This window comes from Loxodonta africana, chromosome 8 (genome assembly GCF_030014295.1).
Source record: "Loxodonta africana isolate mLoxAfr1 chromosome 8, mLoxAfr1.hap2, whole genome shotgun sequence".
NCBI lineage: Eukaryota > Metazoa > Chordata > Mammalia > Proboscidea > Elephantidae > Loxodonta > Loxodonta africana.
The window spans coordinates 10,901,342-10,926,845 of NC_087349.1; the positions used below are offsets into that span (position 1 = coordinate 10,901,342).

The 25,504-nt window shown below is 45.5% G+C and overlaps 1 protein-coding gene across 2 annotated transcripts in view; it reads left to right on the forward strand.

The window, feature by feature from the left end:
• Positions 1 to 25,504, forward strand: part of KIAA1549 (KIAA1549 ortholog) — a 72,630-nt gene that overhangs the window by 6,414 nt on the left and 40,712 nt on the right. For both annotated transcript variants that reach the window (XM_010599776.3, XM_023539180.2), the window contains exons 2-9: positions 887 to 975; positions 3,287 to 3,464; positions 7,719 to 7,849; positions 9,791 to 9,974; positions 11,979 to 12,038; positions 13,319 to 13,467; positions 14,245 to 14,422; positions 18,691 to 18,875. In XM_010599776.3, coding sequence (XP_010598078.1) covers positions 887 to 975; positions 3,287 to 3,464; positions 7,719 to 7,849; positions 9,791 to 9,974; positions 11,979 to 12,038; positions 13,319 to 13,467; positions 14,245 to 14,422; positions 18,691 to 18,875 — 1,154 coding nt within the window. The remainder of the gene's footprint in view (positions 1 to 886; positions 976 to 3,286; positions 3,465 to 7,718; positions 7,850 to 9,790; positions 9,975 to 11,978; positions 12,039 to 13,318; positions 13,468 to 14,244; positions 14,423 to 18,690; positions 18,876 to 25,504) is intronic.

The window sequence follows — 25,504 nt, forward strand, 5'->3', positions numbered from 1 at the left end:
GAGTAGCATCTTGAAGTCTTTTAAACTATTATTGCTTAGAGTTTTTAAAGCCTCGTGTTTTGTCATTAGGGGCTGTATTAGTTACCTAGGGCTGCGGTAACAAAGAAACACGAACTGAGGGGCTTATGAAAACAGAAATTTATCATCTCACAGTTCTGAGAGTCCAGACCAGGGTGTCGGCCATGTTGATTCCTTCCGAGGCTCTGAGGAAGAATCTGCCCCAGGCTTCTCTCCCAGCTCCTGGTGGCTCCAGGTGTTCCTTGGCTTGCAGCTGCAGTGTCACGTGGCATCCTTCCTCTGCCTCCCTGTCTGTGTCTCTCCTCTTTTATAAGGACATCAGTCATACAGGATTAGGGCCCACCCCAGTCCAGTGTGGCCTCATGGCACTGTAATGATAACCCTTCAAAGACCTATTTCCAAACATGGTATAGGAGTTAGAATTTCAGCGTGTCTTTTTTTTTTAGGGGGGTTGGTCGGGGGCACAATTCAGTCCCTAACAGGGTAAAGCCAGGAAAAGACCCGGCATTGGCTTGGATGCAACTGACAGCTAGCTGCTCTTTAGCTCTGGTGGGTCTCAGCTAATTCCCGACCTCATCCCTGAGGCATAGGGAGCTGAGGGCTCTCCTAGCCTGCTGGGCTGCTGCTGTAAAGTTTCCCTCCTAACTTCAAATCTCCACTGCTGGTCTTCTGTAGGTTATTAAAAACAAAAAAGCTAGCAGCAGTTAATTCTTAAACTGCCCTTTCTGAGTCTGGACCTTGTTTTACAAGATAGTGCTGGATGCTACTAGCACACACTGGCCCAGCCAAGGTGCTGCCTGAGGGTCAGATGTGCTATGACTGTGCTCTTCTAGTGAAACTAATGCACTGTGGTTGGCTTGAATCGCAGTGCTGGCCCGAAGAGCCGTCCAGGAGTACATCATCACGTCCATCAAAGAGGTGCTGCGCGTCCACTTCAACCGGGCCGTGGAGCTGAAGGTGAGTCCCGCGGCACGGGAGTCTGCGTCTAATACGACGGGGGACGTGGAGGCCCGGGCTGTGTGCAGGTTAAATTAGAATGGCCATTGAGTCATTCTCTTTCTTCCTGACATCCGTTCTCCTGGTTAACACCTGCTCATTCCTTTTCTGCTCAAATGTCACTTCATCAGGCAAGCCTTTCCTGACTCAGTGAGGCCAGCCGTGGTCCACCAGCCACGATGTGTTGAAGGAGTTGGAACACAGAAGGGGCTGGTCCAAGACCCACGGAGCCTGGGTGGCGCAAGTGGTTTGCTCTCAGCTACTAACCTGAAGGTTGGTGGTTCGAACCCACCCAGTGATGCCATGTTAGAAAGTCCTGGCGATCTGCTTCCATAAAGATTACAGCCATGAAAACCCTAGGGAGCAGCTCTCTGTAATGTTTGGGGTGGCCATGAGTCGGAATGGCTGCCGCAGCAACAGTTTTTTTGTTGTTGTTGTTGCCGTTGATCTAAGACCAGAGGTGGCAGAGTTTGGGGTGACGATTTCGCTTCTCCTGATTTACATGAAAGGATTAGAGGTTAAATTAAATTTTACCCCAACATAGAGAAAACAAAAATCCTCACAACTGGACCAATGAGCAACATCATGATAAACGGAGAAAAGACTGAAGTTGTCAAGGATTTCATTTTACTTGGATCCACAATCAACACTCATGGAAGCAGCAGTCAAGAAATCAAAAAACTCATTGCATTGGGTAAATCTGCTGCAAAGGACCTCTTCAAAGTGTTGAAGAGCAAAGGTGTCACTTTGAAGACTAAGGTGCGCCTGACCCAAGCCATGGTATTTTCAGTCATATCATATGCATGTGAAAGCTGGACAACGAATAAGGAAGACCAAAGAAGAATTGACACCTTTCAACTGTGGTGTTGGCGAAGAATATTGAATATACCACAGACTGCCAAAAGAACGAACAAGTCTGTCTTAGAAGAAGTACAGCCAGAATGCTCCTTAGAAGCAAGGATGGCGAGACTGCGTCTTACATACTTTGGACATGTTGTCAGGAGGGATCAGTCCCTGGAGAAGGACATCATGCTTGGCAGAGTACAGGGTCAGCGGAAAAGAGGAAGACCCTCAATGAGGTGGATTGACACGGTGGCTGCAACAATGAGCTCAAGCATAACAACGATTGTAAGGATGATGCAGGACTGGGCAGTGTTTCGTTCTGTTGTGCATAGGGTCGCTATGAGTGGGAACCGACTCGACGGCACCCAAAAATGACAAGTGTATTTTTATGCAAATAACAGACATGTTGTGCCAAAACTGTTTTACTTAATTTCATCATTTCTGTGCATTATATGTGTGGGTGTGTTATTTATGTGGGCATGTTATTTGTGAAAAAAATGTGGTACATATGTATTTCTCTGTACATTTGGTGAGGTGGATGTAGACTTCATATCTTGTATACTGAATCCCTCACTAGGACCTCCTCTACCTGGTGATCTCAGGAAAGCCACACTGTAGACCTGCGCTGCCCCCCAGAGAGCCACTGTGAGCCACGTGGGGCTACAGAGCAGGTGAAACGTGGCCCATCCAAAAAGGGTGTTCTGTGAGTTTGAAATACATACTGGATTTCAAAGTATGAAAAAAGGAATGTAAATTATCTCATTAACTTTTCTTCACTGATTACATGTTGAAGCAATATTTCAAATTAAACAAAATATATTTAAAATTAATTCTACCTGTTTCTTTTTATGTTTTTTAGTGTGGCTACTAGAAGCTTTAAAATTGCGTAGGTGGCTCCCATTATATTTCTGTTGGACAGAGCCACACTGTAGCGTGAATGTGCCCTTCTATTCGGTTTAAGTATAACCCAAACCAAAACCCACTGCTGTCAAGTTGATTCCTACTCATAGGGTTTCCGAGGCTGTGAGTCTCCATGGAAGCAGACAGCCACATCTTTTCTCCTGCGGAGCCGCGGGTGGTTTCGAACCACCAACCTTTAGGTTAGGAGTCTATCACTTTAACACTTTGCCACCAGGGCTCCTTTAAGTATAACGGATGTCTTGAATTCTCCATAACTCAGTGTGAGTAATGTCTCATTCAGCCCATACCATTGACTCTTCTTCTTTCTCGCTGCCCTGGGTGGTGTAATTTTGTGCTTTTGAAAAGCTTGGCAGGTGTAGAAAAATTCTGATTATCCATAGAGCACTGGTTCTTCATTGCAAATGACCTGCAGTTTTTATTTTTACCCAATACAGCATCTTTTAAGTTTGAATTATGGTCATCTCGAACTTGATGGTAATTATTTTCCTTTGTATTTTTATCCTCACAGGTTTATGAGATATTCCCTGACTTCACTTTCCTGGTGACATCCGGCCCTTTCATTTACACGGCAATATCTGTCATAAACGTGCTTATAAGTAGTAAGCTTGTGCGCGACCAGACCCCTTTAATCCTGTCTGTAAAACCTTCCTTCTCTGTGCCCGACTCCAGGTTCCAAGTCCAAACAGGTGAGAATACATAGTCGTTTTGACTGGTAAATAGAATTTTATTTTTTATAGATTTAAAAACTTTTGTTTTTTTTTTTTAAAAAACCTATTACTTAACTTTTAACAAGCTATGTAACTGTGGAAAATTTCAGACATATACAAAAGCACACAGAATAGTATAATGAACTCCGCAAACCCATCATCCGGCTTCAACAACTATCAACTCCTAGCCGACCTTGTTTCATGCACACACGCGCTACTATATTTTGAAGCAAATTTCAGCCATCATATTTCATCCATAAATATTTCAGCTGGTGCCTCTAAAAGATAAAAAATAAAGAAAATAAGGACTATTAAATTATATATATGTATATAGGGAGACCTGGTGGCACAGTGGTTAAGTGCAACGGCTGCTAACCAAAAGGTCAGCAGTTCAAATCCACCAGCTGCTTCTTGAAAACCCTATGGGGCAGTTCTACTCTGTCCTATAGGATCTCTATGCATCCGAATAGACTCAATGGCAATGGGTTTGTTTGTCTTTTGTATGTATACACATATAGGAAACCCTGGTGGTGTAGTAGTTAAGTGCTACAGCTGCTAACCAAAAGGTCGGCAGTTCAAATCCCCCAGGTGCTCCTTGGGAACCCTGTGGGGCAGTTCTACTCTGTTCTGTAGGATCGTTATGAGTCAGAATTGACTCGATGGCAATGGGTTTAGTTTGTTTTTTTACATATATGTAATATAATACATGTGTGTATGTGCGTGTGTTTACACACACACAAACCTATCCACAATATAGTTATCACACTCCCTGATATTAACAATTATTCCTTAAGGATATTTGACTTTTCATTAGGGATATTTTCAAACATATATGAAAGTAGAGAGAGTAGCATATTAAGACAAAATATACTCATCACTAAACTTAAAAAGTTATCAACCTCTTACCAATTTTGTTTCGTCTATCTACAGGCTTTTTTGAGGAAGCTAGAATGTGTCATATGAGTTCGTTATGAGTCAAAATCAACTCAACGGCACTTAACAGTAACAAAAAATGTTCTAAAGCAAATCTCAGACATCACCCCATTTCACCTGTAAACACTGAAGAATTCACCTCTAACTGACACGAATTTGTTTTTTATGTTAAAATCTGCATAGTATTATCACATCTGGTGGAATTAACAGCGATTCTTTTATATCGTCTAATTTCCTTGATTGCCTTATTTAGATTTCCCTAATCAGGAAAAAGAATTAGGTTGGTTTGCATATATTGTTTTTCATTCTTATGTCACTACGTCCCTTGCATTCTGGAACAATCCTCTCACCTTCTTTTTGAATGTCGTTGATTTATAGGAAAAACTATACGATCTGTGTTTGGCTGATTGCTCCCTTGTGGTGCTGTTTAGCCTGTTCCTCTCTCCCTTGTAGTCCCTGCACACTGATAATTGAAGCCAGAGCTGCACTGGCCAGTGAGGTACTCATCAGCCACATGTGGCTCTTTAAGTTTAAAATTAATTGAAATAAAATAAAATTTAAAATTCAGTCCCACAGTCATACTGGCCACATTTCAAGTGCTCAGAAGTCACCTGTGACTAGTGGCTCCCAGATTTAGGACATTTTCTTCATTGCAGAAAGTCCTATTGAACTTCCCCAATCCAGAGCTTGATCAGCAGGTTCAGTTTTTGTTTGCGTTTGTTTGCTTTTGCAAGAATACTTCCTGGGTGGTTCTGTATACTGCATCAGGAGGCACGTAGGTGTGGTTGTCCTACTGTGACAGATGCTGAAAAGACGCCATGCAGTCTCAGCCTGTCCCTCCATTCCACAGTTTTCCATCAATGCTTTGTCTGTGGGTTTAGCATCTGATGATGATTGCTGGTTACACAGTGGTGATTTGCTAATCCTATCATTCTTTCAGGACCGCTGGTGGCGCAGTGGTTAAGAGCTCAGCTGCTAACCAAAAGGTCAGCAGTTTGAATTTACCAGCTTCTCCTTGGAAATTCTATGGGATGGTTCTACTCTGTCCTGTAGGATTGCTATGAGTTGGAATCCACTCGACGGCAATTTTTTTTTTTTTAATCATTCTTTCAAGGAGCCTTGGCGGTGCAATGGTTAAGCAATTGGCTGCTAACCACAAGGTTGGTGGTTCAAATCTAGAAAGGCTGGCAGTTTAAATCCACCTAGTGGTTCCAAGGTAGAAAGACTGGGCAATCTGCTCCCCAAAATGTTGTTGTTTGGTCCCGTCGAGTCGGTTCCAACTCATAGCAACGCTGTGTACAACAGAACAAAACACTGCCTGGTCCTGCGCCATCCTCACAGTTGTTGTTAGGCTTGAGCACATTGTTGCAACCACTGTGTCAATCCATCTTGTTGAGGATCTGCCTCTTTTTCGCTGACCCTCTACGTTACCAAGCACGATGTCTTTTTCCAGGGACTGATCCCTCCTGACAACATGTCCATAATATGTGAGAGGTAGTCTCACCATCCTTGCTTCTAAGGAGCGTTCTGTCTGTACTTCTTCCAAGAAAGATTTGTTTGTTCTTTTGTCAGTCCATGGTATATTCAGTATTCTTTGTCAATACCAAAGGTGTCAGTTCTTCTTCAGTCTCCCTTGTTCTTTGTCCAGCTTTTGCATGCATATGAAGCGATTGAAAACACCATGGCTTGGGTCAGGCACACTTTAGTCTTTGAGGTGACGTCTTTGCTTTTCAACACTTTAAAGAGGTCTTTTGCAGCGGATGTGCCCTATGCAATGTGTCTTTTGATTTCCTGACTGCCGCTTCCATGGCTGTTGATTGTGGATCCAAGTAAAATGAAATCTTTGACAACCTCAATCATTTCTCTGTTTATCATGATGTTGTTTATTGGTCCAGTTGTGAGGATTTTTGTTTTCTTTATGTTGAGGTGTAATCCATAGTGAAGGCTGTGGTCTTTGACTTTCATCAGTAAGTGCTTCAAGTCCTCTTCACTTTCAGCAAGCAAAGTTGTGTCATCTGCATAATTCAGGTTGTCAAGGAGTCTTCCTCCAATCCTGATGCCCCACAAAGATGACAGCCTAGAAAACCCTATGGGGCAGTTCTACTCTGTTACGTGGGGTTGCTATGAGTTGAAATCGACTCATTGGCACACAACACGAACAACAACGTCATTCTTTCTGCATTTATTAGCTGAAATTCTTGTATAAAAGAGAATTTTTTTTTCTTTTTAATCAAGTATTTGGTTACCATGGAATACAGCTCATACAGGAAGGCAGAATAAATGCTTGCTTCTTTCCTTTGATGTATCAATTTTCAGGGTAATAAACTGATGTCCTAGCAACCTCTAATGATAACTAATGAAGTCCTTTTTTTTTTTTTTAAGTTTTGTTGTGGTACAATATATGTAATAAAAAGTTTGCCATTTTAAGCATTTTTATGTGTACAATTTAGCGACATTAATTACCCTCACTGCGTTGTGCTTCCATCACCACTGTTCATCTCCAAAACGTTTTCATCAAAACAGAGAATCAGTCCCCCTTAAGCAATTTTTTTTTTTTTTTAACCCCATGTCCTCCTTCCCCCAGCCCCTAATGGCTTCTTAATATCATTATGAACTAGTGATTTTATATATATTTATAATGTTTCATTAGTTGCATCTTTTGATGCTCAGATTGTTATCTTAGGCGTGTTGCACATTTTAAAATAATATAAGTCACCCTGGTGGCATAGTGGTTAAGAGCTATCGCTGCTAACCAAAAGGTCGCCAGTTTGAATCCACCAGACAGTCCTTGGAAACTTTATGGGGCAGTTCTACTCTGTCCTAAGGTCGCTATGGGTTGGAATCGACTCAACAGCAATGGGTTTGGTTTTTTGGTTTTTCACGTTGCATGGAGTCAGTCCCGGGTGGTACAAATGATTAATGTGTTTGGCTGCTCACCAAAAGGTTGCAGGTTGCAGGCTTGAGTCCACCCAGAGGCATCTTGGAAGAAAGGTCTGGAGATCTACTTTCTAAGGATCACAGTCATTGAAAACCCTATGGAGCACAGTTCTACTCGGACACGCGTGGGGGTTACTATGAGTCAGGGTCAATGCGATGGCAACTTTTTTCACACTGCATATGTATATTCCGTTGGTGCAAACTTGGCTTCCTATGTTCACATGATGGGATACATGTAAATACAACGTCACGTCACTGAATACCCTGCTGTGGGTGAATTAGTTGAGTTAGACCCTATTTTTCCCTCTCTTCTTTCCTTAATCCTAAGGAAATGCCCAGTTCATGGATTCTCCTTCTTTTCAGTACTTCAGTTCGTGCCTCAGAGCGTGGACACCGGCTTCTGCAACTTCACCCAGCATATCGAGAAAGGCCTGATGGCCGCGCTGTCGGAAGTGAGGAAGCACCACCCAGGCACCTATAACCTCACGGTGCAGGTGAGAATGTCCCCGAGTGCGGAGAACAAAGCTGCATCCTTTTAACAAGGAAATCGTTCCATCCTGCTTCACCTGAGACACGCTTAGCTCTTACTTATTCCCTCCAGTGAAGGGAACTGTGTTCATGTGGGTCAGGGTTGGTCTCTTTCCATGGCATAGAGTCTACATAGTGTGAATGGGCCGCTGGTATTTGAAGACTGCGGAGGGAGTTGGATACAGTGAGCTGAAAGAGATGACCATATGCAGAAAATTCAAAAATGTTCCAAAAAGAACGGTATCAACTTAAATATCCAACACGGAAATGTCTAACTACACAGTAGAGTTTTCAAATTATGGAATATTATGGAATATAGTGCCTCACTCTAAAAACAAGACTATAGCTACTAATCAAAGGACAGGCTTTATATGTATTATGGAAATTGCTTTAGTTTTTAAATGTCTTTGATACTTTTTATTTTCTATGTTCTCTCTTCCGTAATTCCTGCTAAGCAGATTTTGGCCCTCTTGGATTCATTCATCCATATTTCTTTTTTTTTCCTCATAGTTTCCATCTGTCTTTTTTTATTTTCTGTTTTCACATACTTTCTACACTTGTTCCTCCAAGTCATTAATTTAGCCTTCAGCTGTGTCCCTTATGTTTTTTAGCATTTGTTTAACTTTTTTTTTAGCAATCTTTTTTTGAATTGTTCTTTGCTCTGTTTTGACTGTAGCCTTTCCTTGTTTCATAGAGGCCATGCTCTGAGGACATTAATTAGAGTGTTTAATAAATTGCCTTCCGTTTCCTAAGTTATTTTTGTTTTTTCTGTGCTCATCATCCTCTGTGTTGCTCATGGTCCTTCTCTTTTGTGCTGTTAGTTTTCTGTAACTGTCTGGAGACTCTTGACTGGTTGGTTGTAGTTATGGACCAGGTTGTTGATTATGGCAGCTTGTCTGGCATTTCCCTTCAGCTGTGGGGTCTGTTCCTACACAGTCCACTCTCCTGCTGGGAGAACTGATTGGAGCACGGGGTATATGGGCAGAGTATGTGGGTGGCAGGCTTCTCTCTCAATTTGGTGCATGGTCAGAGATAGGCAGACTGGGATCTCCCCCTAACCAATGTCAGAATAAGGAGGTTTTTACTCTGGGGATAGAACACGTTGGTGTATTTTTCTAGGCCAAGCTGCTCATTCTTTTTTTCCTTTTTCTTTGTCTGTTGTGAGCACCATAGTTATCTTACTCTGCCCAGCTTCATGCTTACGGGCTGAATACACATTAGGCCCCTCTCAGGCAGGAGCTCACCGTCTTCAGAGAGCCACTCATCAGGTTACCCTGGGCCAAGCTGTGGTGGCTGCTAGCGCCTCTGTGTGGGCCTGGGTGTGGCAGTTAGAAAAGAAAGGGGTGGGGGCAATTGACTCAGCTCTTTGGTAGACAATCCTTTAATTAATTATCCCGATTACGGCTCTGTAGCCCACTTTTGTCTCAGTTCTGACTGATTTCCACCATGGGAACTCTCTGGGTGCCCCCTGGGAGAATGGCTTTCAGTTCTGCTGCGGTCTTTGCCGGTGTATGTTTTGGGTCTCGCTTCCATCAGTTCTGGTTTATATCAGCATAATCCCATTCTCTCTCCATCTTGCACAAATTTGACAGACTCTCTGATTTCCTTCCATTCTTACTGCTGTTGTGGGTTTACTGCCTTTTGTCCAGCTTATTGTTATTTCGGGGGGGAGGGGCTGTATATACATGTGCTTCATTCATTTCTGAATGCGAAAAATAATTTCAATCAATTTAAAATATTAAAAAAGGAAACCAGGTTGTAAAGCCAGTTATTCACCCTTTTAAAGCTTTACCTCTTTCTAAAAAAAAAAAAAAAATTAGTGATAGAAATCGTGAGGGAGAAGTAACAGGTTTTTAGCTGAACGTTTTCATTGCTTTTAGAAGCTCATTCTGACTTTTGTCTTTCAGATCTTGAATATTACCGTGGGGTCTTCAAGGCTGGCTCTCCGGCGGGGCCCAGTGACTATCATCTTTGCTGTTAAGACCTCGCAAGGATTTCTGAACGGGTCTGAAATAAGCGAGCTGCTCCGGAACCTGAGTGTCGTGGAGTTCAGTTTCTACCTGGGGTACCCCGCGCTGCAGATTGCCGAGCGTGAGTACCGCGTGCTGCTTTGAAGCCCCAGGGAAGTGGGTGCATGTAGCTTTCATTGCTGGAACTCCTTTTTTTTTTTAATGCAATCCTTGGCTGAACCCTAGAATGTGAATCAGGTAAAATTAGAGCTTCACAGATTCAGTTAGGCACTATTAAAAAGCATGCAAAAAAAAAAAAAAAGAAGAAAAATACAGTACACCAGTCCTGGAGAAGGCAGAACTATAGGGATGGAGAACTGATCTGTGACTACCAGGGGTCAGGGGTGGGAGGAGGGTTTGATGACAGAGGGTTTGTTGTTGTTGTTAGGTGCCATCAAGTTTTTTCTGACTCATGGCGACCCTACGTACAACAGAACAAAACACCGCCCAGTCCTGCATCATCCTCACAATTGTTGTTATGCTTGAGCCCATTGTTGCAGCCACTGTGTCAGTCCATCTCGTTGAGGGTCTTCCTCTTTTTCACTGACCCTCTACTTGACCAAGCTACAGAAGGGTGGCAGAAGGGAATTTTGGGGGCATGAGGGAACTGTTCTGTCTCCTTATTGTGTGGTGGTTACATGACTCTGCATTAGTCAAAATCCATAAAACTGCATGTCAAAAAGTGTGACTTCTTCTGTGTATAAATTTGAAAATAAAGGAAAATAATCAATGAAAACAAATAAATCTTTACTTCCTGGCTAAAACAATTAGATTCCCAGTACAAATAGCAAAGAGGGGGGCATTTATTTAAAAACTTGTTGTTAAGTGCCGTTGAGTAGATTCTGAATCATAGTGACCCTGTAGGACAGAGTAGAACTGCCCCATAGGGTTTCCTAGGAGTGGCTGGAGGATTTGAACTGCCGACCTTTTGGTTAACAGCCAAACACTTAATTACTGCACCACCAGGGCTCCATTTAAAAAATAGTAGCTTCTAATTATTCGGTCATAAAAAGGAATGAAGTACTAATCCATGCTACAACATGGATGAACCTTGAAAACATTATATTAAGAGATGGAAGCCAGTTGCAAAAGACCATATATTTATTATTCCACTTATATGAAATGTCCAAAATAGGTAAATCCATTGGGACAGAAAGCAGACTCATGGTTCCCTGGGGCTGGGGCTGGGAGGTGGGGGAAAGGGACAAGAAGAATGACCGTTAATGGGGCGTGTTTTTTTGGGGGGGGTGTGAAGAAATGCTCTAAAACGGGTTGTGGTGATTGCACAACTTTGTGGATGTACTAAAAACCACTGACTTGTACTCTTTAAATAGGTGAATTTTGTGGTATGTGGATTATACCTCAATAAAGCTGTTACTGAAAAAGAAAAATAGTAGATTCTAGAGTTGAAGACAGGCCAAAAAAAAAAAAAAATCCTCAAATTCTTTTTCAAAATGGCGCAGCCAAATGGTCTAATGATTCTTAGTGTATTTCAGTGTGCTGCTAATTAAATGATAAAGAATAACTTGTAACATGCAAAAGCCGACAGGAATAAAGTTGTGATTCACAAATAGCAGCTTTCAGATATGCACAGTACATGTATGGCTAAAATAATAATAATAACAACAACCACCACAAGGGTGCTGGGAGAACAGGTATAGACCAGGACCATCTCAGCCAAGGAAGACAAATGCTCACTTTGCCTGCGTCATCGCTGGGGAACCTGAGGTTCTCAGGAACATGGTGAAAACTCCTTGCTCAGGAACAAGGACATTAAAAAAAAGACACTGAGAGGGAAATGGTGGGTGATCTGTGTGAGAGCAGCATGTCCTTGAGGTAGCATGGGCAGGCCCTTTATTCCTTTCCCTGCCTCTTTCTCCCCAAGACTCGGGGGCTCAGAAACTGCTTACTGCCCGTATCCTCACGTCTGTGTGGCATTTTGCACTTCCCTGTTTAGGGACAAATATTGTCAGAGAGACAGTGTTACAACTTACCAGGTACTCCCCAGAACAAGTACTTTTCCAACTGTTGCAAACATTTTTTTTTTATAGATTTTCCTCCTTTCCTACCTCTTTCCTTTTTATAGCCTTCCAGTACCCACAGCTCAACTTGTCGCACCTGCTGAAGTCCTCTTGGGTAAGAACAGGTATGCTGACCTCACGTCATGTTTGGGGAGCCTTCAGAGAAAGCAGTCTGTGCAGGGGAATTGAGGTTGATGGCATCCCTGTTTATAAGATCTAAATTCAGGGCAACATGTACCTTGAATTCTTGGCAAAGAATGACGGGAAGGGGTGGAAAGTTGGCTGTGGGAATCTGTCCCACTGAGTTATGACATAAAAAGGATTGGCTTGCCTTTAAAATTCAGACACTAAGTGCAGGGCAGAGTCTGATAGCAGCTGGCCATCCTCTGACCTAGAACAGCGTGAAGTTTCAGAAGCAAGAATTTCTTTTTTCCTAAAATTTCTATTTGTTTGGTTTTAGAAGAACCAATAAGGTAGCACAGTGAGCAGAAAAGCTTTTCTGTCTGGGAGGCGTGGGTCAGATATTCAGAGCAAGGACATTTCAGATGAAGGCTTTCTAGCCTGATACAGAAAGCTGAAGAGATGGTCACACACTTCCCAGGGGCCCAGTGGGTACTAGGGGCAGTAAGTGGCGTGGGGAACAAGCACACACGGTAGTGATGGTTGCCAGTTACTGGGAGCCTCATACGTTCTTGCTAACACACACCGTCCCATGTAAACCTCCAGCCAGTTGTGTTGGCCACATTTCCAGAGAGTTTTCCTAGCAGATAAGTGACTTGCCTGTGGTCATCTCTCAAAGGGGATTTGAACCTGTTCTGGCCTCAAACCACCTGCTTTTTCCCTCCGTACCATGCTGACAGGCTCCTGTCTGTTTAGAACAGACCTGAAGACAGGCAGTCTGACCTCTAGCTAGGTTGTTAGTCCAAGTCTTCAGTCAAGATGTGAACTCAAACTCCTCTCACAGTTTTGAGATACGTGCAGATGAAGCGACTCATCTCGGTTAGGAACTTTTAGTTCCAAAGCTTCCGCAGTGCTGAGTCTCTGGGTCTTCTGGCCACCAGACTTTGTAACGCTGAGAGCAGAGCTGCAGATGAGGTCTGGGAAATGCCCTTCCCTGCCTCTCCCACATTCCGTTCGTGTTCACCTTTTGCACCTTTGAAAGTCTCCTCTCCAGGCACTGGCATTTTAGAGTAGTTCTGGATTAATTTCTCTTCCACAGGCACACACGCTCTCAGGCACGTGCACACACATTCCCATATGCACACACGCACAACCACACATGCACACACGCAAGGCACACACACATGCACACACAAACATACACACACGCACGTACACACGCGTGTCCTCTCCTCCACCGCTAGCTAGCTTATTGTGGGGTCTTTGTACTTTATCCTAAACGCAGTCCTCCTGGGCGTCTTTGAGAAGCAGCTTCAGAATGAAGTCTTCCAAGCAGAGATGGAGCGCAAGCTGGCCCAGCTGCTCAGCGAGGTTCTCTCGAGAAGGCGGATGTGGAGAAGGGCCACCATGGCCTCAGGGAACAACGTGGTGCAGGTGTGCCAGAAAGGTTCTGGGAGGAGGGGAAGGGCAAATGGGGTCGCTATGAGAAATTCCATTTTATAGGGATTGCTCTATTAGGTAGCCACCCAGTGTGGCAGCCTTTCAGTTTGACTAGCGTCTAGACAAACATTTCCTGCGTCCTCAGGGAGCGGCTGGTAGACAGGAGACCTCAGGGAGCAGCACAGCTAAGAATTCTGAGTTGCCATACTATCAAATAACCTTATTTTTTTTAAAGAATGGTGTTTTTTAATTACCAAAAAATGCATTCTGTTTTATGGAATGCTAAGTACTATTGATAACATCACAGAAATAAATGATTAAGCTGCAAGAGACCTTAAGAAACCAGAAAGTGGAAAATTTTCTGCCTTCTGTTCCAGCTCGCCATTCTCCCTGCCTCCCACCTCTCCCACTGTCTCATCTTGCCCCGAATCGTCTTCACTTTGAGAAACTGGCAGGAAGGGCACAAAATAGAGATGACTTTGAATTGAACAGTGGCCTATTTTTAAACTGTAGATGCCCAGAGGGGTCAGCGCTATTATTTCTTTCCGTCTCAATGCGAATGATATTACTTTGGGTTTTTTTTTTTTTTTTTTTTCCTCTCTGGCAACTGCTGACTTGTAGAGTTAGGGAAAAGAGATACCCAGAGCTATGGCATTTCAGAAATGGGAACCAGGGTGGAGTCCTGCCTTGAGGGCGTGGGGACTCAGTGCCCCAAGATTCGTCTGGAAGCAGGAGCCTCTAAGATGCTGGGGATGTTCTCTTGTCTCCCAGGTGGTGAACGTGTCCAGGCTGGAGGGAGACGACCACCCAGTACAGCTCATCTACTTTGTGGAGGATCGAGACGGAGAAAGACTCAGTGCGGTCAAGTCTTCAGACCTGATTAACAAGATTGATGTCCAGAGAGCTGCCATCATCCTGGGTTATCGGATCCAAGGCACCATTGCTCAACGTAAGTCCACAAGGCCTGGCCCTATGTGGTCTTCTGTGCTGTGGCAGGGTCAACGACCAGATTTTTCTGACAGCGAGCTCTGAATTTAGGGCATTTTTATGTATATATAGTAGATTTGGGGACCTGGTAGCACAGTGGTTAAGCATTTGGCTGTTAGCCAAAAGTTCTGTAGTTTGAGTCCACCAGCCACTCCTTGGAAACCCTATTGGGTAGTTCTACTCTGTCCTATAGAGTCGCGATGAGTCAAAATCAACTTGACAGCAAAGGGTTTGGTTTTTGGTTTTGGTTTATAATAGATTTAATGTCTTCAGCCTATGTAATTAAATGCTAAGACATTCTTTATTGTGGATTTCAATTGCTCACTGCTGTCTTTCTGCCTAGCATTTTGTATCACATGTGACAACACCCGTATTGTCATTTTATTCATAATGTCCCTGGATGGAGCTATAAAACCAGTCCTGCTCTTTGCCCACCCTTTCAGGAGTCCCTGGGTGGTGCAAACAGTGAACGTGCTAGTGGCTAATCAGAAGGTTGGCAGTTTGAGTTTACCCAGTGGCAGCTCAGAAGAAAGGTCTGGCAATCTGCTTTCAAAAAACCAGCCATTGAAAACCCTGTGGAGCAGTTCTACTCTGATACACATGGGGTCACCATGAGTTGGAGTTGACACAATAAGAACTTTTTTTTTTTAATTAACTTGAATATCTTTCCCCTCCTCCTGTACTACTTTTCTATTTAAAATTTGTTTTACATAAATGAGGTGTTGGCTCTGTATTTATTCCAAAATTGTGTGTGTCCTGTTTTGAACGTCGGTGGGGACGGTGAGTCATACAGGAAACCGGGCGGTGGCCTCTGGGTTTATTGGCTCCTCCAAGGTCTTTAACACAAAGAGTCCTTGGTCCTCACCCTTTCCATCCTCGGTCCCCACCCTATCCTCACACCGCTCCACAATTTGGAAAGAGGTGTTTTGATATTTCTTTATTATTACTGGCAGGCGCTTGACTCCTGACCCCCTTTCAGTGGTTCCTCTCAGCACCTCACTTTCTTCTCCAAGTCACAGATTTGCTATATTTAGAATTAAGAAACAGGAAAGGCGTAGATGAGGGTGTTTCTCTAAGTACACCTTCATGAGTCAGGCGTTTTTTTAAAAAAATATATTTCATTTATTTTTGGTGGCGATATACACAACCAAACATACATCCATTCTCGATTTCTACATGAACAGCTCAGTGACACTGGTTACCTACTTCACATGGTGTCACATTCCCACTGTCTCCACCCAGACGGTTTCTTCACCACTAACTTAGGCTCTCTGCCCCTTAAGTCCTCATCGCAGCTTTAGATGGACGGTTATCAGTTTAAACTCATGTGGATCATTCTTAGTAAGAGCACAATGCTCCAGGCAAACATTGTGTATAATTAGGCTGAACTTGTTTAGTTTAACGATGGCTTCATGGGATAGTTTTGGTTCAAGGTTTAAAGATTCTTTCTGGGCATTAGATTTGGGGGTTCCCCCGGTCTCAGCGGCTCCAGTAAGTCTGGTTTCCATGTGAGCTTCAAGTTCTGTTCCACGCTTTTCCTCCTTTTGATCAAGACCCATCTGTTGAGTCCGACTGTTATTTTAATGTCAGTGTTTTTCTCTCTGAGATGGAGAGAGCAGTCCCAGTAAGAATGCGGTGAAACCTGTTTCCAGCGGTAGAGATAAGTCAATGTTTAGAAAGAATTCAAGAATCAGAGAATATGGAAAAATGCTTTATACAGAGCACGTAGGAGTCAAAGGCAGTTTTAAAAAATGACAGCTACGAAATTATCCTCTATCGTGGAAGGCTCCTTGTGAAGTCTGTACTTGTCCCTTGAAGCAGCCAGCATGAGGGCTGGTGGCCGCTTCTTGATTATATAGATGACTGGAGCGCTTAAGCAAAGAAACTTTGGTGGCTTGTGTTCATATATTTGAGATACAATGGCATATTATTCTGTTTCAAAGAAGTGAGAATAACAGAGCCTTTATTTACATTTCTACCTATATGACGTTTCTGACTATACGGCAGGTACCCCACGCCAGTTAAGCACTTTGCTGTTGTTGTGGGGTGCTGTCAAGTCAATTTTTACTCATAGTGACCCCATATGACAGAGTAGAACTGCCCCACAGGGTTTTCTTGGCTGTAATCTTTATGGGAGCAGATTGCCAGGTCTTTTCTCCCATGGAGCTGCTGGGTGAGTTCAAACCACCAACCTTTAGGTGAGCAGCTGAGCGTTTAATCGTTACACACTTTATCTTTTAAAAAAAGATGGATCGCGCATGGTGAATGTAATTAATGCCACTGAATCGTGCACTTCAAAATAGTTAAAATGGCAAACGTTTTGTTAAGTATATTTTACTACTATATAAAAGAAATAAAAGATTGACTGCATCGGGCCATGGTCAAGCCTGAGTCTACTTCCATCTGCTTTTGCTCCCTACCTTCTTCTGGTCCTCGGATCATACTGGGATCTTGGGTGGTGGGGAGAGGAAGCTCGGCCAAGAGCAGGCCAGTCCAGAAGCAGCCTCCAGGATACCAGTGTCAGGGCCTAGTTTTGACCCTTCTCTGTGTCTTCTGGGAGTCCCTGGGTGGTGCAAACAGTTAAGCACTCAACTACTAACTGAAAGGTTGGTGGTTCAAATCCACTCAGAGGTACCCCAGAAGACAGGCTTGGCAATCTGCTTCTAAAGGGTCACAGCCTCGAAAACCCTATGATGTTGTTGTTGTGTGCCGTCAAGTTGATTCTGACTCATAGAGTCCCTGTATGACAGAGTAGAACTGCCCCAGAGGGTTTCCTAGGCGGTAATCTTCACAGGGGCAAATCTCCAGGCGTTCTGTCCCCCAGAGCTGCTGGTGGGTCCCACCCGCCACCTTTTGGTTATCAGCCGAGCACTTAACCATTGCGCCACCAGGGCTTCTTTTGAAAATCCAATGGAGCAGTTCTATTCTGCACACATGGGGTCGCCATGAGTGAGAATCAGCTTGACAGCAACTAATGCCAACAAGAAGGCACTTGGAGCATGTCCTGCAGGCTCTGCTGTCATTTGTCCCTCTCTCCTGGTGTGTGTCCGTGGCGTGCCGGCTCCCCCTTGTCAGGTCTCAGGCCTTTACCTGAACTTAAACCAGCACCAAGAATCTCTTCCGTGGTTAACCTTCTGAGCCCCTGCAATTGGATCCTATAGCAGGTGTTACCTTCACAGGAGATGAAAAGAGCATAAGCCAGTCCCTGCCCACGGGGACCAAGATGCTCTTGGAAAGACAAGACTTCTAGTTGTGGCAGTTTTCATGAGCAGAGGCGTGGAGCATGTCAAGATGATAAATTTCTGTAATAAAATGCATTTAAAAGAATAGTAAGTTTCCATTTGCAGGGCAAAGACAACAGTACAAAAGCAGTTAGAAGAGGGAGCCGTGGGCGTGTCAGGGAGACATTTTCACGGGGTGGCCTTAAAGAATGTGGGAGGGGGGTGCATTTTAGTTTCCAAAGCTTTGTGACTGGAGCCTTTGGGGTAGGGGTGCTGGGTCCTGTGAGGGGTGAGCCCGGCTGAGGAGGCAATCAGAAGGACGAGGAGTCCAGGCGCGATCATCCAGGGCCAGAAGGGTGAGGGGCTGCAGGTTCAACAGGAGTCAGGGTCGGTGTAACGGGATTTGGAGATTAGGAGACCAGTTGTCCTGAGCTGAGCTGACAGGGACCTTCCACAGAAAAAGGCAGTCAGTAAATGAGTTAAGAAGGAATTGTGGACGTCATTCTGAGTGAAGTAAGGCAAACACAAGAGGAGAAATACTGTGTGCTCTCACTTGTAAGTGATACCTAGAACAGACAGATGTTTATTAGCGGTCCCCAGGGGCGGGTGGAGGGGGAAGGGAATTGTTGCTTACTGGCACTGACTTTCTGTTAAGGGTAAGGGAAAAACTTGGGACCGGAGAGTGGTGGTGGGTGTACAACCTTGTGAACATAATTCATGTCACTGAATCGTCCATGTAAAAATGGTTGAGAAGGCAAATGTTTTGTTATATATATTTTACCACAATTAAAAAAAAAATGATGAGAACACCATTGAACAACTTCATAACAATACATCTGAAAGTATAAAAGAAGTGGCCACCTTCCTAAAAAATAAAACTTCACAGAATTAACTCAAAAGAAGATAGCCTGAATAATCCTGGCACACAGTAGGTGCCCAATGAATGTTTGCTGGATACGGTTTTTGAATAAACAAGGACTCGTGGCAGCTCATTCTTCCTTGCCTGCAGCGGTGGACAGAGTGAGGAGGCCGTCCATGGAGTCACAAAGCAACAACCTCTGGGTCATCGTGGGCGTGGTCATCCCGGTGCTCGTGGTCACAGTGATCCTGGTCATCCTCTACTGGAAACTCTGCCGCACGGACAAGCTGGACTTCCAGCCTGACACCGTGGCCAACATTCAGCAGCGCCAGAAGGTAAGAGGTGCAAACCCCAGTGTTCACATGTACCATCTGGAGGGGGGCAGGGGCAGGGACAGTGTCTTAGGCTGGGTATTCTAGGAAGCAAAACCGGTGTGTGTATGTGTATACCCAGTGCCGTTGAGTCGATTCTGACTCGTAGCGACCCTATGAGACAGAACTGCCCCATAGAGTTCCCAAGGAGCACTTGGCGGATTCAAACTGCCGACCCTTTGGTTAGCAGCCATAGCACTTAACCACTATGCCACCTATGCACATATATATAGAGAGAGAAAGCACACACAAGAGAGATTTATATCAAGGAAATGGCTCGTGTGGTTGTAGAGGCTGAAGAGTCCCCAGTCCGTGGGTCCTGCTGGAGGCTGCTCCTGACTCACGTAGCTGCAGAGGCTGATGAACCCAGATTGGCAGGGAAGCTGGCAGGCCACTGGCTCACAGGCTGCAGAGGCAGGTAAACTGGTAGCTCAAGTCCCAAGTGCTGGAGGTCAGATGAACAGGAGCCAGATGCAGGATCCAGAGCAAGGAAAAGCCTGTGAGCATTGCCAGAAAGCCCATCTATATTGGATGCAGGCCACACCCCCAAGGAAATGCCCTATCAACCGATTGACTGCTCACAACAGATCTCATCATGGAGAAAAAAAAAACCCATTGCCATCGAGTCCATTCCGACTCATAGCGACCCTATAGGACAGAGTAGAATTGCCACATAGAGTTTCCAAGGAGCGCCTGGTGGATTTGAACCGCCGACGTGTTGGTTAGCAACTGTAGCACTTAACCACTATGCCACCAGGGTTTTCTCCTCATGGAGGTAATCAGATTATATCAGATCTCATCATGGAGGTGATTGCATCATTGCATGACTGCCAAACCACAGCATACCTGCCAAACCACTGAGAATCATGGCCCAGTCCAGTGGACACAGTCTTAACCACCACGGGCGGATGAGTTTGGGCTCCTGGTACTGAAGGACAAGGGAGAGGGCTGTTAAGGAAATCTTTTGGCTTTAACGATGGTGTCCCTTTGCCTTCGTGTCTGGTTACTGAAGCCCCAGTTAACCTATAGTATTAAATGTATTCCAAGAACCCAAGGCTGTGTAAAGCTTTAGCAATGCTGTACGTTCTGGGTTCTACTGTGATTTTATTTTGGGAAGGTCAGTTGGGAGATTATGTCCATTCTATCTATGCATGAACTCTGATCCGCTTAAAAAAAAAAAGCTGCCATCAAGTCGAGTCCGACTCACGGCAACCCCATGTGTGTCAGAGTAGAACTGTGCTCCATGGGGTTTTCAATGGCTGATTTTTGGCCTTTCTTCTGAGGCACTTCTGTGTGGCTAACTGAAAGGTTGGAGGTTTGGGGACAGGTTCATGTGCTGCAGGCATTTAGCACAGGCCATGTGCCAGTGTGTGCTGACCAGGCTGCTGTATTTGTCAACATAGACCCTCTATGGTGGTTCGGGGCAGGATCCTCACCCTCCACGCGGGAGACCCGGGTTCAACTCTGGCAGTGTACCTCACACATAGCCACCACCTGGCTGTCAGCCGACGCTTGCACGTCGCTGTGGTGCTGATCAGATTTCCGCGAAGCTTCCAGACTCAGACAGACTGGGAAGAGAGGCCTGGTGATCTACTTCTGAAAACCACCCAGTGCAAACCCTATAGATCATAATTGTCTGGTTGGCAACTGATCATGGGGCTGTGTAGGACCGGCAGCGTTTCATTCTACTGTGCATGGGTTTGTCATGTGTCGGGCTGACTTGGTGGCAGGTAACAATGACAGTCCTCTGTGCGTCTTACAAATTTAGAGGGCTCACTTTAAACATTGGATTTTTTTAAAAAAGCAAGCAAGAGGCAAAAGAACACGGAATAAAGAATTGCCCTATTAACCTTTTAATTTTATTAACTTGCCGCTAATTGTCTTGGTACGAAAAATTCTGCAAATTATAAACCTAGACCTGTCAAATGCAACAGCAAGTCTATTTTTTCTTTGTCTTGCTATGAAGGGCATTATTTGTTCTTACGAATTAAAAACAACAACAACAAAAGGCAAAATCTTGATTAGATTGCAAATTTATGCTTATCAACTCTATTAGAAACACTTTATACGTTGATATAATACCTGTTACCTAGATTCACTTACTATTTACGTCGTCTGCTAAGGTCGCTTTATTGCTGTTGGTGCTGTGCTAGTGAATGGCTCGGAAACATTGTGGAAGGAAGTACTTGGTATACTAAATGATTCATAGTGTGAATTTCATTGTGGTAAGAACAACAATGGGTTTGGAAATGTTTTTGTTCTGGTAAAAGAATATTGTTTCAGGGAGATTTAACCAAGTGTAGAAGGTTACATTTTGATCTTTTGTGTTTTGAACTTTCTAACATAAACACTCCTTGGGGAAGCCCACCCATTATCTGTTATTTCAGTGAACTCCCAGAGGGCAACATCTCTTGCTTTCAAACCAGGGTATCCCCCAAGTTTGCTCCTTTGCCCACTTTTAGTTTCCAAATAGGTTTATGCCTCCTGCCCCCTAAAAACCCATTGCCATCGAATCAATTCTGACTCCTGGCGACCCCACATGCTACAGAGTAGGACTGTGCTCCATAGGGTTTTCTAGGCTGTAATCGTTACAGAAGCAGGTTGCCAGGACTTTCTTCCACAGGGCCACTGGAAGGATTAGAATCACCCACCTTTAGGTTAGTGGTCGAGTGCAAACTCTGTGCCACCCAAGTGGAAAGGATTTTAGATAGAACTCCCGGCCCTTGGAGTTGCTCTTTTCCTTCAGGTGCTACAAGGATTTGTGCATCGATGTTAACGACATATTTACAGGGAAGGTCTGTGTGGGGGATGCCCCCAGACCAGGACTGTCTCCCCAGACTTTGGGAAGGCACAGCCCCGCAGGCCCTTCCGGACCTCGCTCTTGTGTTGATGACACAGTAAATGCCAAGTAGACCTTGTCGTGTATTGGTTAATAGGAAAAGGATGGTCGTCAATTGGTTCAAACGTAGGCATTTCATTCCCCCAGCGTCTTTCCTGCTTGCGGGGCTTTCTGCTTTAGTTCTCTCCATTCTGCTCTCTCCACACCCTGACACCACTCACCACTGCTCTCCGAAATCCCTTCGCAAGTCCCAGAGCTACAGACATCTGGAAACTTAAAACCAACACCCCTCCCCCTTGTAGCTAGAAGGGAACTCTTCCATTGTCTGCCGCAGGGTGCTCTTATTTCCAATAATATAGGGGGGAAAAAAAGCCCTGTATCCTCCTTATCCTTCTTATAGAAGAGCTCTGGTGGCACAGTGGTTAAGTGCTCGGCTGCTAACCTGTAGTTCTATAGGATCGATATGAGTTGGAATTGACTCGACAGCAAAAGGTTTGTTTTTGGTTGAGTACATCTGGGAGTCCCAGGCTGGTGCAAACAGTTAATGGTTTAAAAAGTCTGGCCACCTACTTTTGAAATATCAGTCATTGAAAACCCTGTGGAGCACAGTCCTACTCTGACACTCATGGGCTCACCATCAGTCGGAGTTGGCTAGACAGCAACTGTTTAGGAGGCACAGTGGTTAAGTACTCGGCTACTGGAGGTTCGAGTCCACCCAGAGGTGCCTTGGACAAAAGTCCTGGAGATCTACTTCCTAAACATCAGCCACTGCAAACCCCGTGGAGCACAGTTCTACTCCGACTCACAGGGAGCTATGGGAGCATGGGGGATGGGAAGCCAGCCCCTGTAGGCCGTGGGGACAGGAACAACTTCGGAGAGGGAGGAACGTTTGGCCTAAAGCTTAAGGGTTGGGGAGAGGAAGCCAGGTGAAGTGGGCCCAGGCAAGGGGAGTGGCAAGGAGTTCAGAAAACGTGGAGCCCAGGTTGTATGCAGACCAAGGCGCCCCGAAGTCAGCAAGGGCCAGATCCTGAAGGGGTGCTGTCTTACCGCCTAGCACTGGTGCTGCTGTAGCGGAAATACCACAGGTGGTGGCTTTAAGTAGCAGAAATTAATTTTCTCACAGGTCAGGAGGCTAAAAGTCTGAAATCAGGGCACCAGTGATAGGGGAAGGTTCTCTGTCAGCTCTGGGGGAAGGCCCTTCAGCGTCTGTTGCCCTGGTGACCCGGGCTCCTTGTTGACCCTCGTGTGGCAGCTCTTCCCCGTGTGTGCTTGTTCCTGTGTCGGACATGCTCCTTTTATCCCTCAGAAGTGCTTAGGTGTCAGATACACCCGTCGCTGCTTTGCCCTCATTAACATAACAGAGAAAACCCTCTTTCCAAATGGGATCACACCCACAGGTATAGGGTTAGGATTCTCACATGCACTCTGGGGGACACAATGCAATCCATAAAGCCTGTGGGCTGTGGGGACCCTCGGGAGTTGGCCAGCAGAGGAGCACTGTGGACATGTTTCTGTCTGGAAAGGTCACCTGGGGAGGCCGTGTGGATGAGGACCTGAAGAGAAGCTGGAGAGGCTTTCCTTTCATCTCAGCCACACTGCGCTAGGCCCTGCTGGCGGTGCTGGACTCTGCAAGGGTCCTTGTGACGCCCATCGTGTCCCAGTTCACCACGTTCCTCCAGTCTGCTCACCTGCTGACCCGGTCTTGCTCTGTCCTGTGAGTGGGGACACTCCTCCAAGCCCCAGGACCACAGTGCTGGGCCCCACCGCACACAGGCAGCCGGCAGTCACTCTGCCTCAGCTTCGATCCCTAAACGGGAACCTTAAGGCGATTATGGTGGCCTGTCACGAACCACACGATCCAATAACAAATGCTTGCAATGGCAGCCCCTTTGTGGCTGCAGATGTTTATTCAGCTCTGTGGTGTCTATTGTTATCTTAACTGCTCCTTCCCAGCGGGCCAGGCTGACCCAAGTCCTGGGGTCTTCCCTGTGTCTTGCTCCATCTGGGTGGCACTGTGTGTACGGCCCACATGCTTTAAACTTCGCCAGGCTTCTGGTCTTTTTACTTGGCTGACCTGCTCCACTGGGCCTCTCAGGTCATGCACAGCTTATTCCAGTGGGGCACGGATCATGTGGCCTGTCGCCTCTGTGAGATATTAAGGAAAGAGGGAACAAAAGAGCACCCTCCTTCAGGAATAACTGTGTCCCAGTGTGAATATTGAAGGCCCTGATTCACCTTGACTCTTCTCTAAAACATTGATTGAAGCCTCCTTTGCGTGGGGACGCTGGAGGCATGGTACTAGCCAGACTTAACTTGAAGGACGTTTTTTAAAGAACTGGTCCAGAAAGTAGAGATGGAACAAAAAGACCTGCTTCCATTGCTCCTGCCGCCTCCCTCTCCAGAGCATCTGATTCACGTCAACCCAACGTGGGCCCAGCAATCCCAGTTCTTAACCACTTTCTCCCTGGTGGCACAGGGGCTAAGAGCTCGGCTGCTAACCAACAGGTCGGCAGTTCAAATCCCGCAGCTGCTCCTTGGGAAGTTCTCCTTTGTCCTATAAGGCCACTATGGGTCGGAATCGACTCAGTGGCAACGGGTTTGGTTTTCGTTTTTTTCTCCTTTTTTGTTGAATACCGTCAAGTTGATTCTGACTTAAGGCAATGCCACAGGATAGAGTAGAGCTGTCCCATAGGGTTTTCCAGGCTGTAATCTTTATGCAAGCAGGTCGCCGGGCCTTCCTGCTGCCGAGCCGCTGGGTGGGTTTAAACCACCAACCTTAAAGGAGTATGTATGAGCTAGGGAAAGGAAGAGAACCCAGCCACGGGTCTGTTGTGCCTGGACTGAGGGAGTCGGCCAGCACCAGCCTTTTGAATTGCCTTTTTTACTCACTGTCCCGGAGGTTTCTATACCTCAGGCTGAGCCTGCCTGGGTGAGAGGTGGGCCTCCTGCCCTCTGTGGAGTGGGGAAGAGAACGGTGGCAGCAGGCACGCTCTCAGAAAAATCCGGAGCTCAGCATCTGGGCCTGCACTCTCCCAGGAAGGGTTTGTGTACCCCGGGGGTTCAGGTCGCCCAGGTGAGGTCTCGAGGGTGAGGGGATAGACACATCCTGGTGGCTGCTGAGGCGGGGGCCGTGGAGGGAGGGAGGGCAAGCCCAGGCTCGTCATTGGTGGGCAGGTGCCCAGACTGCCCACGTGGCAAAGGTGCCTGCTCAGGCAACACAACCTTTTATTTCATTGATTTAGAAAATACAGGCACGTCAGTCTTTGCCCCTTCTGTTTCCAGGCAACATCTTTGTAAACTATATTCGCGGTGACTTTTATCACCCTCTGCTGGCATGAATCAGTTTGGCATTTATCCTAGATTTTTAGAGTACAGATCTCAGCCGCTGGTGCACTCACCCACCTGTGCGGAAAGTTAGCACAAATAAGACGAAACCTTTCACTGCTGTGCAGTGGGTTGTCTACAGTCGCTCCTTATGCCTGTTTGGCCTTTGTGTTTTGACTGATTGGTCTCCTGGTGTGGGAGACAGCCTGATTGGGGAGCATTGGTCTGTACATGAGGCTCCTTTGAGGAGACCCATTGGGGCAACTGTTTATTTGCAGTTTATTTCCCTATGTGGTGCACACGGTTAATGCGCTCAGCTGCTAACCAAAAGGTTAGGGGTCCAAGTCCACCTGGGGTGCCTCAGAAGAAAGGCCTGGCAATCTACTTCCGAAAAATCCGCCATTGAAAACCCTATGGAGTGCAGTTCTAC